This window comes from Gymnodraco acuticeps, unplaced genomic scaffold (genome assembly GCF_902827175.1).
Source record: "Gymnodraco acuticeps unplaced genomic scaffold, fGymAcu1.1, whole genome shotgun sequence".
Classification (NCBI taxonomy): domain Eukaryota; kingdom Metazoa; phylum Chordata; class Actinopteri; order Perciformes; family Bathydraconidae; genus Gymnodraco; species Gymnodraco acuticeps.
Window position 1 is genome coordinate 2414954 of NW_022990135.1, and position 17024 is coordinate 2431977.

At 45.3% G+C, this 17024-nt stretch overlaps 1 protein-coding gene across 1 annotated transcript in view; it reads left to right on the forward strand.

Annotated features, from left to right (window-relative positions):
- The window catches only part of prkx (protein kinase X-linked), a 29113-nt gene extending 13625 nt beyond the window's left edge, over positions 1-15488 (forward strand). Inside the window, exons 4-8 of the mRNA XM_034216948.1 lie at positions 2649-2768; positions 5952-6047; positions 9549-9606; positions 14177-14254; positions 14384-15488. Coding sequence (XP_034072839.1) covers positions 2649-2768; positions 5952-6047; positions 9549-9606; positions 14177-14254; positions 14384-14509 — 478 coding nt within the window. The 3' untranslated portion in view covers positions 14510-15488. The remainder of the gene's footprint in view (positions 1-2648; positions 2769-5951; positions 6048-9548; positions 9607-14176; positions 14255-14383) is intronic.
- The last annotated feature ends 1536 nt before the right edge of the window (positions 15489-17024 follow it).

Sequence of the window (17024 nt, forward strand, 5' to 3'; positions counted from 1 at the left end):
ATACAACCGTTCCTTCTTGCCCCCTGCAGTGTGTGTAGCTCCTGCTCTCAGCTCACGGTGTTTGATGCTGCATTGACTGTCAGTAGGAAGTGAAATACAAAGCAGTGAGAGTCTAAGCTCTACTGTACAATCCCTCTGTGCTGAGCTAGCTACTCCTCCATTCAGCTGTACAGTGAGGATTTGCTGGAAATCCCTTCTAACGGCCCGTCCACACACAGGCATGAAACAAATCTTTCAAAGCTTCGCCCATTCACTTGAATGGGGTGACGTAGAAGATTTTGAATCTTCGCCGAACTGCATTGTGGGGAGCGGAGCATGGCTTTGCAAGCATCGTGAGCATCAAAAGTTGAGCAATGTTCAACTTTTGATGCTCCCGATGCTTTCGAAGCCAGCATCAGCCAATCAAATCCCGTTTATGCAAATCCCGCCAGTACAAGCGCTAGCCAATCAAACCACGTGCCAGCTGGGGGAGAGCCAGACCGCAGTTCATTTCCTCATATTCCAAACGAGAAATTACGGTAGCAAATCACCCGGTTCTTTACGACCAGAACTATTTACCGGGATACAAACCGGAGGAACCAGGCATGGAGGGAGGAGGCAGAGACAGTGGGTGAAACTGGTAGGTTTTCGCCTGTTTGGGGATTTTATATCCAGTTTACTTCGTTTTAACATTGCTATTGCTTTGTATGTCGGGGGCGGGAGATTCATGTGATTGGTTGTTGGTCGCGTTGCTCAGAAAAAATCGCCAAGCTTCAGACACGCCCAGCATCAAGATTTTTTTTCATGCCTGTGTGTGGACGGGCCGTAAGACTCAGTGTTGTCTGGAGGTCATGCATCGGTTGAAGAGTCCGAGACTACCTTAATTCTTTAAAGATTTGAACCTTTTTTTAATGCACAGGAATCTAGTTGATGAAGAGGTCTGAAAAATAATAGAAACATCCTTGACGTAAGATCTCATTTGTAAGGCCTATGGTCTTTCTTGGATTGTTGCATAGTCTCGGAGGAGGAGGAGGAGGAGGAGGAGGAGGAGGAGGAGGAGGAGGAGGAGGAGGAGGAGGAGGAGGAGGAGGAGGAGGAGGAGGAGGAGGAGGAGGAGGAGGAGGAGGAGGAGGAGGAGGAGGAGGAGGAGGAGGAGGAGGAGGAGGAGGAGGAGGAGGAGGAGGAGGAGGAGGAGGAGGAGGAGGAGGAGGAGATTATTATTATTATTATTATTATTATACCGAGAACATTCAGAAAAGGAATGTCATCCAACACGTTTCTGGACCAGTTTCCCTCCTTTTTCCTCTTTGTACTTAATGGGGTTGGGCCATTTTGTAATTAGTTGTAAACCTCTGTTGGGAAATCAAGTGTTGGATAGTAGAGGAATGAGGCTAATGTCCTGTGTGTTCTTATAAAGCTCATATTTTCTTGTGAGATAAAAGGGGGATTCTCCTAACTCCAAGAAACCAAGGCAGTGCTTCTGAAGGACCCCCGAATGATTTCATTTAGTCTGATTTAGAAAGGCCTCCTGTTGACCTGTGACAATTGAAAGGATGCACAGTAGAGGAGACGCATTATATTTGCACTGGGGAGTTGACCCTGCTGACATGTAAACATCATGGAGTACGATTACATTTTGCGAGAGCAGATGGGGAGTAGAAACCTCTGATGGGCGAGTGACCCACTTCTAGAAATGGAGGGCAGCAGCGTCGAATAAACAGGAAGACTGTCTTTTACCTCCATGTTGAGGAGGTGATGCTGCCACACTGCCCCCTGCTGGCAGACGCCATCACACACCCCCTCGCTTTAATCCCCTGACATCACCAGCCTCCCCAGCCCTCCTCCAGGACCAACATCATTTCCATACAAATTAACGTCGCCGTGGCAACTGGCCCAAAGAGGTCATTAGGCAGGTGATATCGGTGACAGACGATGAAAGGCTGGCGCCGGGCCGAGTGCTCTTCATCAGAGGACGAGGGGCTGTCAGGGAACACTGCGACACACACACACACATATATACACACACACACACACACACACACACACACACACAGTCTGCTGCAGAGCTCCTCTTATTGCACACACACAGCCTTCACTTATTGTCCATGCTTCCATTCTGACTTCATTCTGGATCCACACACACATGGGTCATACCCTTATAGTAATATAGAGATGATGGATCAGGTGGCCTGTGCGGATCACTTTACCCGCAGTGTTCTCTTCCCCATGACCATCTCTATTTACACACTGAGGCGATCAATTACCATTACATTGCTTTTTATCCAAAGATAGTATATATGCCTAATACCATTGGCATGCCTACAGAAGCAATTTGTTGTGAAGCATTTTTCCCCAAGGACACTCAACTTGGAGACTGCAGGGGCTGGTGATCGAACTGTTTGAAATATCTACCCATCTATCTAACATTTTCATGGTTTTCTCAACTGTGAAATCCTTGTTGTCCTTGTCTGAAGTGAAAAAATGAAACAAATCATTATGAAAAACAAAAATGGCACCCGACCAAATTCTTAAAAGATCATTACAATGAAGACAGTTATCCTAATTGAATTGGAGAAGCTGTCCCTTCAGAATGTTTGGTTTGTGCTAATTAACTTATTAACTTCAATTATTCTTCTACAAAGCTCATGTACCCTTCTGTGTGTGTTCAGGACCTGGACTCTGTGTGGGACTCCGGAGTACCTGGCTCCTGAGGTCATCCAGAGCAAAGGTCACGGCCGGGCGGTGGACTGGTGGGCTCTGGGCATTCTCATCTTTGAGATGCTGGCTGGGTGAGTGCTGCACTGTACACACACACACACACACACACACACACACACACACACACACACACACACACACACACACACGCCACACTGACACCGGGGGGCGCTCTCCTCCATCGGAGCAACGGTAACTCCAACAGAGCAACTTTAGAAGTTAGTTTCTGTGCTTTAGAAAAGTGTTGGTCTGTGTAGAGAGTAACACACAGGTGAGAAATCACTGAGACACTGAACGCTTTGAGCTTGATGATCATCTCTCAAGACGATTGCATAGACACACTTTGTGGACACAATCACCTGTACACCAGTGATGCAATCCACCATGACAACCCTGCAACAGAAAGTGAGTGACAGAACAGAGAGGGCTGAGCACATTATTTCAATAATTGTACATCTGCCATTGTCTCAGTGTGGGGACTGTATTCAGTCTGTGCTTATTGGATACTGCAGAGAATGGGAATCATTGATGTAGATGAAGAACAATGACATTGATTTTCCTTCAAGATAAAAAATGCAAGTGGTACATTTTCCCTCAAAATGTGGCTGTCTCTGACACAGTTCAGAGCACTAACTCAATCTTTCTTTCACCAAATTGACATTAGGGGAAAAACTGTCCATACTTTGGACTTATTTGTCCAGGTGTTGAGCTAGCTTAACGGCGTTAGCTCATCCGTCTGGCTCATGGCTAACACCATTAGCTCGTGGGGACCATGCTCTGGTGGCTAATGTTCGGCATTCACCAGTGGCGTATTTGCAGACGTATTTTCTGTTGTAGAACAAAACAGAGAACAACAAATGAGGGAAGACACGAGGGGACTCAGAAGATGCTGAGATGCTAACACATTTTGGGGTTTAGGACTCATTCCTGCAGCACTCTATATGAAAAGCACCGTACAGCTTTACATTCCAAACATGGAGCGTCTTTCTGAAAGCTTCTTTATATCCCGGTAGGAAAAGCTCAGTGGCTTTAGATGTGTGTAAAGAATGTGACCTTCCCTCATCATTGATCAGAGGCAGGACGCTGTCTCTGTACTGTAACATCCCTCAGACAAAGAGCCCTCTTCCTCCTGAGGTATTGTGTAGCTGTCCGTCAGAGGTCCTGATCCAAGAATGTGGCGGCTGCTTCTGAAAAAGTTAGCGTGGTACATCATCCTCCTCTGGGGTGAAGTGAAAAAAACACATTCAGTAAAGGGTCAGGGCCCCGAGGGGAGGAAGCCACGAGAGAGTAGAAGAAAAAGAATGACTCTCCCCTCCATAATCCTGCCTGCAGGGCCAGATTTCTGACTCCTCTGACTAACAATGTGCCTCCCCCAGGCCGAGCTCTGCTTCAGTTTGAAGGAAAGCCCGGGGTTCACTCGGGGTCGCTTTCATGTTAATTATTTAAATACATTGCATCAAAAAGTATTTTAACCGAAATGAATCCCAACTCAATCAAAGCATGTCTATTCCCAGACTTCATTTTCTGGGTTGAGTGCTCCAAAATGAAATTGACCCCCCTCATGTCTCTCACTTCTCCTTGTTCCCCGGTCAGTGCTCAGTTCAGTGGAGCGGCAGCCTGATGATTAGAGATGGAGGAACACTGTCACACTGTCATGGAGCAGGAGGCATTCGGGCTCAGGACAGACGGTTAAACTCTGGGCCTCCTTCCTCTCAACTCTCTGCTACCCTTTAACACGAATCAACCCTCAGACAGAAACAAGAACAAAAGTTTCAATCTTGGATACGTTCCAGGAGACTGCAGTGGCCATTGGCTGGTGCAGGAATGAGTCCTAAAACCGCAGAAATGAGTCAGCATTTGAGCTCTTCTGGTTCCCTAGTCTCGAAGTCAATGTGTTTTTGGTTATACGCCTGAAATAAGGTCTGTTGAAATGTTCACGTCAGTAAATAACCCACCAGTAAACGTCTGAAGCTTATATATGTCTTAAAAACATGGGATACTAACAAGTGGCTTAATAAGTCTGCTAAACATAATGCCGCACATTAGCCGCCTTTAGCTTAGCGGTTATGACGTGATATAGTTCCTTTATAGCCTAACGTTAGCTTTCTGATTCTTGAGATTGCATTTACCCTCCAGAAATCACAGAATTGTGTTTTCTGCTAAATCCAATAAAACATTTTTTTTTTAAATCCCATAGATTGTTGTTGCGGTCCTTCCTGGTCTGTTTACAAGAATACGTCATCTCTGCATCACTCTATTCTTTCCTCATACAAAAGCTGTGGCGAGGAATAATCAATGCACTGATCGTTTTGTTATTCCTCGACTTATTGTAGAATTCAGGCTAAAAATAAAATGTCTTCCTGAGCTGGGTTCCAATGGAAAGCAAACGGGGACATTCAAATAAAAGATAATCCCTTTGGAGAATTAATGATCAGCGCACTAAGCCTCGTTCCAGTGCATGACTCTTTCTCACAATACTCTCGTGTGAGTATAAGTCATGCCAAGGTCATTCTCTGTGAGCACTTAGGGACATTACTAAATGGTCAGGAGATGTAAAATCCTTGAGAGCTTCCTCGGTCACTAATGAAGCCACTGTGTGAGGATTCTAATGGAGTTGTATTTGTTGAAAACTGAATGAACCACCACTGCGCTGCACAAAATCAGCTAGTTTTCAATCGTACACATAATAACTAGCTGGAAACCCTATAGAGTACTACAAAACTTAGATGTCCCTGTTTATTTAATGTATCGGTCACATGTGACATCATCCACTGCTGACCCATAATACAAGTCAGGAAACGGTCCCATTTTGCCACAGTGACCCACATTCCCCCCCTCTGACAGCGCTGACTGGAGCCTGTGGTGAGCAGCCGGCTCCCAGACGCCCCGGCCCACAGTCTCCTGCCTCTGGAGCTTCTCACTGGGCAGGCGGGCGGCGTGTGACAAACCGGTGCGATTATGCGCCTGTCTGCTCCGTGCGTAATGCGTTCAGAGGCCCGGCACCATTATGTAATTTGTGGGTAATGACTTGTCCAGGCTGGAGCAGAGGAAGAACAGGAGAGCTGGGAAAGCATTCAGCGGGGTGCAGCGCCTCCAACAAAGACGGCTCTGTCTACTAAGTCTACAAAGTTATCATTGCCCCCCAACACTCTAAATGTTCACCTGCCCACGTGGTCAGAGTGGGGGGGTCTGAGGTCTTACCGGCTCTTTGCATCACGATGTTTGTTACCGCTCACATGTGTTTCTCTCCTCAGGTACCCGCCATTCTTTGATGACAATCCGTTCGGAATCTACCAGAAGATCCTGGCCGGGAAACTGGTATTCCCTCGCCATCTGGATTTCTATGTCAAGTAAGACACCAGGCCAAACGTGTGTGTGGTTTACATTCATCCAAGGCATAATGTCTATTTTTCATAGCTGGGACGTTGCTGCATCACTTGGTTAGCAACTAGCCTTTGATTATTTGTGGCTATAGAGCAGTGGTTCTCAAAGTGGGGGGCGAACCGGAGATCGTTGTTGTTAGCTTCTGGTGCTAGCGAGCTACGCTAACGGATATAAGGAGTTTTTTCAACAACAAAGTGGAGGAGAGTCCTCTCCTGTGAGACTGAGAGACTCAGTGAGCTAAAGGACTCTCTCAGTGTTATCTCAGTGGGTCTCAAATTGTTGGTCACCATTAATGTAAACAATTATTTCCGAGGCACACGTTTATATGATCATTATAGTTATAAAAAAATAAGAGAATAAATTAAAAACAGCTATGAAATACTATATGACAGTAAAACAAGAATAAAGTTTAAAAGGGTGATTTGTAAAATATCCATAAAGAAAAAGTAAATCTGTTTACAGGTCTGTTTCAAATGGGTGTTGAGAGGTATCCATAGATCTATTCATTTTGCTCTCAAAGTGCACCAGATTGATGCTTTTAACTTCAATATTTAAAAATAAGTCTTCCCGGGGGAGCTTGCCCCCGGACCCCCCTATATGAGGTCCACACACCACCTATAAAAATAGCACTTGACCCCTGCTTACACCTATATGCCGTGAGCTGATTATCGAGCCTTCATTGTAACAGTCGCGGGTACATTGTGTATATGCTTGGGGATTGTTGCAGTAGAAAATTCCACTGCAGCGCCCGGTACATTAATGGGAAACCCTAAATGTTTGAGCACCCTCTATGAAACGTCAAGCTACCCCACAGCACCCCCAAAAGAAATCTCTGGCGCCGCCACTGAGCCTGACTATTTGTGTTGGGGGGGCCCGACTTTTTTTTTTCTCCAAAGGGGGGGCCTGACAGAAAAAGTTTGAGAACCACTGCTATAGAGTAATACAGTGGCTTAGTTTAAAATCAACCAGCTGTTGGCCATTTAGATGTAGAGTGTTTTGACTGTGTGATCAACAAGTCTGCTCTCAAGTGTCCCTCTGTATCTCTATTTATCAGCTTAGTTTACTGATCAAGAGGTCGAGCTTATGGACCAGAGAGCAGTGAGTGTGTACACAATGACAGTCCTAAAGCAGGAAGCTGTGTTTTTTCACATTTCAAATAAGTTTGACTAACCTGGAGCGGTGTTTTATTCATAATATGATCTTCTAGTTCCTTTGGCTATTGCCAGATCATTTCCCTTTTATTTATACAGCCCACTATCACAGACGATGCAGCAACATGTAGAGAATAACAAAAATAGGGAAATAAACATCAGTAGGAGCAGATGAGGGATCTCTCTTCCAGGAAGGAGACACATTTCAATGAGATAAAAATGACTTTACTAAAGAAGTTGTGACTATTTTGAACTCGAATATGAAACCTCCAAACCCCCTCTGCAAAAACAACATAACCTGAGCTCAGCGTCCTCAGCTGCAGCCGGAGCTCCACTGGGGCTCATTCACACCTCCCGCCTCTGGGAGGATGTTGCAACTCAGGAAATGGCAGAGGCACCCCCCCCCCCCCCATTCCAATGACTATTTATTCATGTTACATGAATTGATGGAGGGGTCCATATTCCCTGTGGATGTGAATCAGCTGATGGAGCTTCAGGTGGAACTCACTAACGCCCCCCCCCCCCCCTCACCGGCCATTACAGCAGCTGGAGGGGCAGGAATGTGCCAGATTACAGACTCAGCGCACTTTGGCCGTGTGTGAGTGTGTGTGTGTGTGTGTGTGTGCACTCCATTAGCCCTGACACAGTGGCCCATGTCACCCCCCCCCCCCCCCCCGGCAGGGCTCATTGACCTCCATGTTAAAGGGGTACTGCAGCACTTCCACCCTTTCTTACCAAAGCACCGGGAAAACCAAACCAACACGAGAACTAAAACTGAACTAATTTCAGTGGGAAATGACCCCTTCAACTTTCAGTATAGACCTCCCAAAATCATTAGAATAGGGGGGCTCGTGCATCATTGACCCTCTATAGGAAGACTCTCATTGCCTGCCACAGGTTGTTGGTTTAAACGCTGCTGCAGAGCGCTGTGTCCGCAGGCTTAGGGTTAAAGACTTGTTATGGAGATGTTGTGTTGACCTCCACCCTGCACCACCTCAGTGTCCTCCATGGCTCTATTTTGACTCACTTTTGCCCGAGCAGAATGTGTCAGAAGGCGCTTTAATGATAAATGCTAAGAGCTACTAATTGAGCACGACATCACACCCACTTTGAAAGAGCCTAAGGGTGTGAAGCCCACTTGTATATTAAAGAGCTTTGTTACACTTTGATGAATAATACAGTCTTTAGAGTATAATTATACCAAGAAAGAACGTCATATATTTTGAATGTACTTCTAAGGATAACCAGGCGGTAATTAAATGTTGCAGGAAAGGAGAAATACTGTTCTACATTCAAATTAATATATATATATATACTCTGTGAAACTAAAGCAGCTGTGGAACAAGCAGCCTGTTATCACTTTATTTTATTGATCAGACACAGAGCAACACGATCATCCTAATTAGATCATCTCTGAGGAGAAGATCTTGGTCCGTATTCAGAAGGATTCCGAGTACAAAGATGTGACGAAATTCTAAGAAAAATGATGATATCCTCTAAGAATTTCTCCTCGTAGTTAAAACCCCATCCTGGTGTAGACTACAGTTATTCACAAGGCCCCAAAGAGAGCTCCCATGGTGAAAAACGATACAAATATTCTTCACGACGCTAAATTACAATGATTCTATGAAACAATACAGATTTGATCTTGCAGGAACGATGTATCTTAAGTTATATCTTAATAGAGATGCGCTCCCATTTAACACATTAATGCTAAAACGCCAGATATTCAGTTAATCACAACACTTATTAAGAAGCTCTATTATCCTCCTCCTCAGGTTCGTGTATTGTGTGCCTCTACTGTGACGTGTTTCCATGCTTTAATGTCTGTTCTCATAATTTCGAAGAATGAAAAGGCACAGTTCCCCAGGACCTGATATATTTCTCCGTGACGTATCACCAGGAAGGATTTAGACAAAAACTGATGAATCTCTGATGCGTCTGTATTTACGAGGCTGTCAGCTGTGAGGTACGACAGCTTTATCTCCGTTCGTCAGCAGCGCTCGCATTTCATCAGGAAGCCTACACTGCCACTTTAAAGCCCCCTGTGAATCATCTGCAGTCCCCTCACATGAACGTCTGCTTCACCTGCACGGGGTTTATAGCGCGCAGAAAGTTCCTGTCGGCTCACTTTCTTCAATTAAAATATTGTCAAAGGGCCACAAGTCACTTAGCCTGCCCCCGCGTGCCCGTGCTGAGGAGGCATTCGTCATTTTGACAGAGCAGGGAGAACACGGTGAGAGTCATTCCTAGTCAGGGAGAGAGGAGGGAGACTTTTCAGCTCCACACTCACTGGCTCTTTCTTCCCCCCCCCAGAGACCTCATCAAGAAGTTCCTGGTCATTGACCGAGCCAGACGGCTGGGCAACATGAAGGTGAGTTCCTCTGCAGCTCACATATTTCACAGGAGGGGGGGGTGGGGGTGACATCAGCAGGGTGAGGAGCAGCACAGGACTGCAGCTCCACATGGTTCACATTAGAGACTGTCCACAGCCAGCAACTATCATCCGACCCTGATAAAAGCTCGTCTTCGGAACCCATTTTTTAAGCGTTAACCAATCTGAGGGGCAGTTTCAGAGCACAATGTGTGTGTGTGTGCAGTCACTTTCAAATCTGTCCTCAGACTCTGAGACACATGCTTCTAAATATACATTCAGTCGACGGTTTGAGTTACACCTGGCTAACTCATTCAGTCTCGTACTATAGTCCATTTGAATCGATGTGAGCAGGCTAAAGAATAACCCAAATATTACAAGATTTATATATAATATATTAGACCTAATATTAGATTAGATATTAGAACACCTCATATTAGATATTACAAATCTGTTTCAAAACAGAAATAAAGTAAAAATGAATATTTAACCAACATACAAATAGTTGAAATTGTATTGCAGTCAAATATAATAAGATAATGCTATCCACATTCTAGACTGTTAACTGTCAATCAAAACAGAAAGTAGATCATTTACCTTACTTAATCATTTTCTATCGTGTGTGTGTGTGTGTGTGTGTGTGTGTGTGTGTGTGTGTGTGTGTGTGTGTGTGTGTGTGTGTGTGTGTGTGTGTGTGTGTGTGTGTGTGTGTGTGTGTGTGTGTGTGTGTGTGTGTGTGTGTGTGTGTGTGTGTGTGTGTGTGTGTGTGTGTGTGTGTGTGTGTGTGTGGTCCCTCACTGTGATCAGACTGGAGTACTGCAGCGTTTCAATTAGCATCAGTGAGAGGAGCCGCTCTCAATAAAACAAATACTCGTGTAAGCCTGTGATTAACTCACATAATCCCACACAAGATGGTATTGATTTGTAGCTGCCAATATTCTGCTGAGCATTAACTCCACACTGTCGCAGGCGCCGCTCTGACAGTAATTATTTTTCAGTGATGAATCGACAGAGATTGTAGAGTCACTAAATATTTGTTTTTAATGATTGAAAAAGTACTGCTCACATTCAATCTCTCTGTTTATGTACTTCATGATTGATATCATAATGTAAGGGTGTGTCAGTTCAACCCAAAGGAATATACATATGGTGTTAAGTGCAGCTGAGGACTTTATTCAGAAAAATATCATTATTTTTATGATGGCGTGAGTACATTGCAAGAAAATAAATACATATATATACATTGGAGTCCTGCGGGAGTAAGACTGACAAAGACATTGGAGTCCTGCGGGAGTCACGAGGGAGGCAAAGAGGAGGCAAAGAGGAGGCAAATCCTACTCTGATTTAGCTGGTGTCTTATTTATCTTTTCTTTAGTTTTCTAGCCCCGCATGCTATAATCATGTGTATTTTCTCCATTCCTGTTCATGTGTCTTCTCGCAATTGGCCCCGTGTATCTCCTAATCGATATAACCGGCCTGCTCTCGTCTATCCCACGTGCTCCACTGAGATCCAACATCTAGTTTCTGGTGGCCTGTGGAATTGCCAGTCAGCTGTTCCTAAGGCTGACTTCATCTCTGGCTACGCCTCCCTGCAGTCTCTGGATTTCCTTGCTCTCACTGAGACCTGGATTACTCCATCCAACACATCCACCCCAGCAGCTCTCTCCACAGCATATTCCTTCTCCCATACACTGGTGGCACTGGTCTCCTGCTCTCTCCCAAATGGAGCTTTTCCCTCTTCAAGCTACCTAACTTCACTCCTTCCACCTTTGAATTCCATGCCGTCACAGTAACCCATCCTATACAGTTAACCATTGTTGTTCTCTACCGTCCACCAGGCGCCTTGGGGGACTTCTTGGAGGAATTAGATAATCTCCTCTCACTCATCCCTGAAACTGGCCCTCCCGCTGTACTTCTCGGAGACTTCAACCTCCAGACGGGGAAGATAGACGAACTAACATCTCTGTTAACCGCCTTTGCTTTCTCACTGTCTCCGTCCCCACCGACTCATAAAGCTGGCAATGTCCTTGATCTCATATTCTCAAGGAACTGCTCTACTTCTAACCTCTCTGTAAACCCGCTCCACACATCCGATCACTTCTTCATTTCATTCTCTCTATCCCTTTCCAAACATAACAAACTAATCTCTTCCCATCCTGCACTTGTCCGCCGTAACCTTCGCTCCCTCTCCCCCTCTACCTTTGCCTCGTCGGTGCTCTCAGCCCTCCCTTCCTCTGATTCGTTCCATCTCCTGCCTCCAAACTCTGCTGCAGAAACTCTCCTCTCTACTCTCTCATCCACTCTGGACTCTCTCTGTCCTCTCACATCTCTGCAGGCTCGTCAGTCCCCTCCTGCTCCCTGGCTAAATGATGCACTGCGTGCTAATAGAACCGTCCTTAGGGCAGCAGAGCGGAAATGGTGGAAATCCAAACACCGTGACGACCTCCTAACCTATCAGGCTCTCCTCTCCTCTTTCTCTGCTTCGATCTCTCAGGCAAAAAGCACTTTCTTTCAAGATAAGATCCAATCTTCCTATTCCAATCCTAAAAAACTATTTTCCATCTTCTCCACCCTCTTGGACCCTCCAAAAGCTCCTCCCCCCTCCTCACTACTGTCAAGCGACTTTGTTACCCACTTTGAAAAAAAGGTTGATGATATTCGCTCTTCTTTTTCTGACTCACCTTTACTCACCGCTGGGTCACCAGACCCTCCTTCCACCAACACACTTACCTCCTTTTCCCCTCTCTCTCCAAGTGAGGTTCTTACCCTCATTACCTCTGCCCGCCCTACCACCTGTCCTCTGGACCCTATCCCTTCAAACCTCCTTCAGACTATCGCTCCTGATATTCTACCGTTTCTCACCAATTTCCTCAACACTTCTCTAACTTCTGGTCACTTTCCAAACAGTCTCAAGGAGGCAAGAGTAAACCCTCTCCTAAAGAAACCCACTCTCAACCCGTCTGATGTTATAAACTACAGGCCTGTCTCTCTCCTCCCGTTCCTGTCTAAATCACTTGAACGCGCTGTCTTTAAACAACTCTCCTGTTATCTCAATCAGAACAACCTTCTGGATCCGCACCAGTCTGGTTTCAAGGCAGGTCACTCCACAGAAACTGCTCTCATTGCTGTCACGGAGGAACTGCACACTGCCAAAACTGCATCCCTCTCCTCTGTCATCATCCTGTTGGACCTGTCTGCCGCATTCAACACGGTGAATCATCAGATACTCCTTCGCACTTTCCAAAAACTTGGAGTTTCAGGCTCTGCACTTTCCCTCATCACCTCATACCTGAAAGACCGTACCTACAGGGTGACTTGGAGAGGGTCTGAGTCCGACCCTTGTCAATTAACTACGGGGGTCCCTCAGGGCTCTGTTCTTGGTCCCCTCCTCTTCTCCCTGTACACAAACTCGCTCGGATCAGTCATTAGCCCGCATGGTTTTTCTTACCACTGCTACGCTGATGACACCCAATTAATTCTGTCCTTTCCCCGCTCAGAGACCCAGGTCGTCGCACGCATCTCTGCTTGTCTAGCTGACATCTCTCAGTGGATGTCTGCTCACCACCTCAAGCTCAACCTTGACAAGACTGAGCTGCTCTTCCTCCCGGGAAAAGATTGTCCCACTCTTGACCTAACAATCAACATCGGCACCTCAGTTGTTTCCCCGACTCAGACTGCAAGGAATCTGGGTGTGACCCTAGATAACAACCTGTCCTTCACTGCAAACATCGCTGCTACAACCCGTTGCTGCAGATACACGCTTTACAACATCAGGAAGATACGTCCCCAGCTGACTCAGAAAGCGACTCAGGTTCTGGTCCAGGCTCTCGTCATCTCACGCCTAGACTACTGCAACTCCCTCCTGGCTGGTCTACCTGCATGTGCCATCCGACCTCTGCAGCTCATCCAGAATGCAGCGGCTCGTCTGGTCTTCAACCTTCCTAAATTCTCCCACACCACTCCGCTCCTCCGCTCCCTTCACTGGCTTCCGGTAACTGCTAGAATCCACTTCAAGACACTGGTACTTGCTTACCATGCTGCGAATGGATCTGGCCCTTCCTACATCCAGGACATGGTTAAACCGTACACCCCAGCGCGTGCACTACGCTCTGCATCAGCCAAACGACTCGTTGCGCCCTCGCTGCGAGAGGGACCCAAGTTCCCATCGGCGAAAACACGTGGGTTTGCTGTCCTGGCTCCAAGATGGTGGAATGAGCTCCCCATTGACATCAGGACGGCAGATAGCTTGCACATCTTCCGGCGCAAACTGAAAACTCATCTCTTTCGACTCCACTTCGAGCGTTAGAACTATTAACGAAGCACTTATATACTAATAAAGGACTGGCTTATCTAAAGCCAGTTGAGTAGCACTTGAAATGTTTGGCTCTATGAAACCTGATGTACTTATATGATTCTGTTTTCTTCAAGGTTGTGTCTTCCTGGTTGAATGTACTTATTGTAAGTCGCTTTGGATAAAAGCGTCAGCTAAATGCAATGTAATGTAATGTAATATTTATATCAAATAAAATACGTACAGTACTCTCCTACAGCTATTTAATTTGTATTTAAGAACGGAGCGGATGATGTGAAGAAACACCGCTGGTTTAAGACCGTGGACTGGGAGGGAGTTCCTGTGAGGAAACTGAAGGTGAGAGCTAAAATAAGAAGATAATATAAGTAAAAATATTTATAGAAATATAACAGTTCAAGTAAAACGGGCAGAATGCTCATGATTGGACTGAAAAAAATCATCTAGACTTTTCCTCTGTGTCCGCAGCCTCCCATCGTTCCCAAAGTGTCCCACGAGGGCGACACCTCCAACTTCGACGTGTACCCGGAGGACGAGTGGAAGAAAGACCCCCCCGTGCCTCAGAAGGACCTGGACGTCTTCAAGAGCTTCTGACCCCTGAGCCTTGCTTAATTTATTGATGGAATATCACTAAGCATACTTAACGTCTTACAGCCGCTATCATGGAGAGAATCCTTATTTATCAAAGGCGGGGGTCCCATTTAACCTGTTATAACAATATGGCCTTCCTAAAGACAACCTCCTGATGCTGTGTAGAGATGATTAGCTTTTTATACTTTTATTTATCCGACTTAAGTCGAGCCTTTGCATTTTTTTATTTCTCTGAGCCTGCTCATATGCAAAAAAGAACGTGGTTCCTTTAAAACCAAAAGACTGTTACTTTATATGTTAAAAAAGGAGAATTTTCAGGTCTTTTTTTACATGTTTTATATGTTTTTATGATGTCCACGCAGTCATATTTAATGTGACTCAGGACTGGTGCTGTCAGCTGGCCAGTAGTCATTCATGTGCTTTAAGACTTCCTCTACTGTATGCGAGTCAGACACTTTATTTGAAGAGGCGCAGCACTTGTAAAAAGGTGCATGATGTCTCGCGTAATGCTCACTTTATGAACGTCACATGAGCGGCCATGTTTTTCCTGCTCTGTTATTTCCCGCTGCAGCTTCAGTCATTAGCACAGCTGTTCCACACATGAACTGCACACTTTCCCATGGCTGTCACGCTCCTTCTCTTCTCTATCAGCATCATCATTATCAATGTTGTCATGCTTTAAACGCCGAGTTATGCGAGGTGGCAGGTGCAAACACAGAACAGTCAGTATTCATCAGCGCAGTGTGCAGAAGCAGGACAATACTGGCCTTAATTGAGAAGACGTCATGTGATTCTGTTCGCTGCCATTAAAATACAAGTGATGATGTGATTTCTGTGCCTCATCCTTCATTATATAATTACATTAAATATCATTTAGCTGACGTGACTTGCATACATTTCAAAACCATAGACCTACGGGAGAAATTTGGGGTTAAATATATTTCCCAAAATGTTAACTTTCGCAATAAATATCCCAAAACGTGTTAAGGGGTGTGTACACTCTGTCTCTCGGCTGTGACTAATTACACTCTTCATTACTCCGTAAGTTCCTGAGGACGACTCGGCACAGAATGCATGTGAAGTAAATGACGAGTCAGCATTAATGTCTGCCAGCACCTCTTTTTGTCCTATGTTGAGGCTCAGATGGTTGATATTAAGAATTGTGGGTATTAACTGTGCTGACAGCAGCAAGGTGTCGGTGGTTTCTGTCTGGTTAACCGCCTCACCAGGAAACCGCTGACGTGGCGTTTCCCAGCTGTGACCATGTGTTTTCCAACAGAGGTGTGACTGTATCCCTTGCTTTTTTCATCTGTATCTCTTTACAGCTAATCACAATTTTAATCCAACACTTTACACGGATTAGGGTAAACTGCATGAGCTCTAATTTCCTCCGTCTACCTCTGAATCCAGAGGTAAGATGGTGTAAATGTGCTGAGTTGAACGCAGGGTTTCTGTGTTTACAGTGGAACAGTGAGTCATGTGTCTGGCTGTGAGTGATGACAGACTGATAGTCAGCTAATGAAAGCCTGATGTGCAGGGGGATACTTCCCAGAAGGCCTCTATGACAGGAAATCATCTAAATCAGGAGGTAATAAAAACTCCTCTGTGTCTCAAAATCACGTACTTATGTACTTCGATATACTCTTTTGAGGGCACAAGTGTGTCCCAAAAGGAAGTATGGCAAAATGCTCTATGATTACCCAGAAAGTGCTCATAAAAAGGCAAAAAGTGTCCGCCATCTTGGCCAGGTAAAAGCAGTGAGGCGATCAGCCATGTTTGCAGTTGCTCTGGTTGACACAAATCAAAGTTGCAACTGTGTTTTTTTTTACTTTTTAAGTTGTAAACCAACCTAATGGTGTCTAAAAAGAAGTCAATGCTCTGTTACAATTAAACGAGTGCATTCAAAGATGTAACCAAGGTAAAAGTACAAAAGTATTTGCAGCAAATCATTGTTTCGCTCGTTGGCCCACAATCTCTGCTCCCATCACTTTTGTTCCAGCAGGAGCAGGTGGCAGCTGTGTAGCACATCCTTTATATCTGGTCTTAATGTGAGAGATTAAGTTTTCAGATTGCTTCCAAGTTATAAATCAAAAATAATCCATTTGAATTCCTCCATGAGTCTTAGGTTCTTTTGGTCATTTCTCTTCTAGGGCTGCTGTCCCTGAGGTTTTCTTATGTTTATTAATTGTTAATGCTTTCAGTTGATCTTATTTTGAAGAGTATTCTCCCCTTGTGTCCCGTCTGTTTTTAACTTCTGTCTTTGTGAGTTTCTGAACCATTTTCTGTTCAAACTTCCTGTTGCCTGCAGTCTCGTCCACTAGCTCCACTTCTTGTGACATAATTGATTCCTCAGATAGACACTCAAGACAAAGTTAGAACACGCTCTGTATAACCTGAGCCTGTCCTGAGGTGTTTGTAGTGTTGTTTTTGCTGTGAAGCCCCACCCGGCCAAACAACAGGGTGTGCTTGTTAGCGCGCCCTGTGATATCGCTCTAATAACCCCCCCAGGTCATGTCGA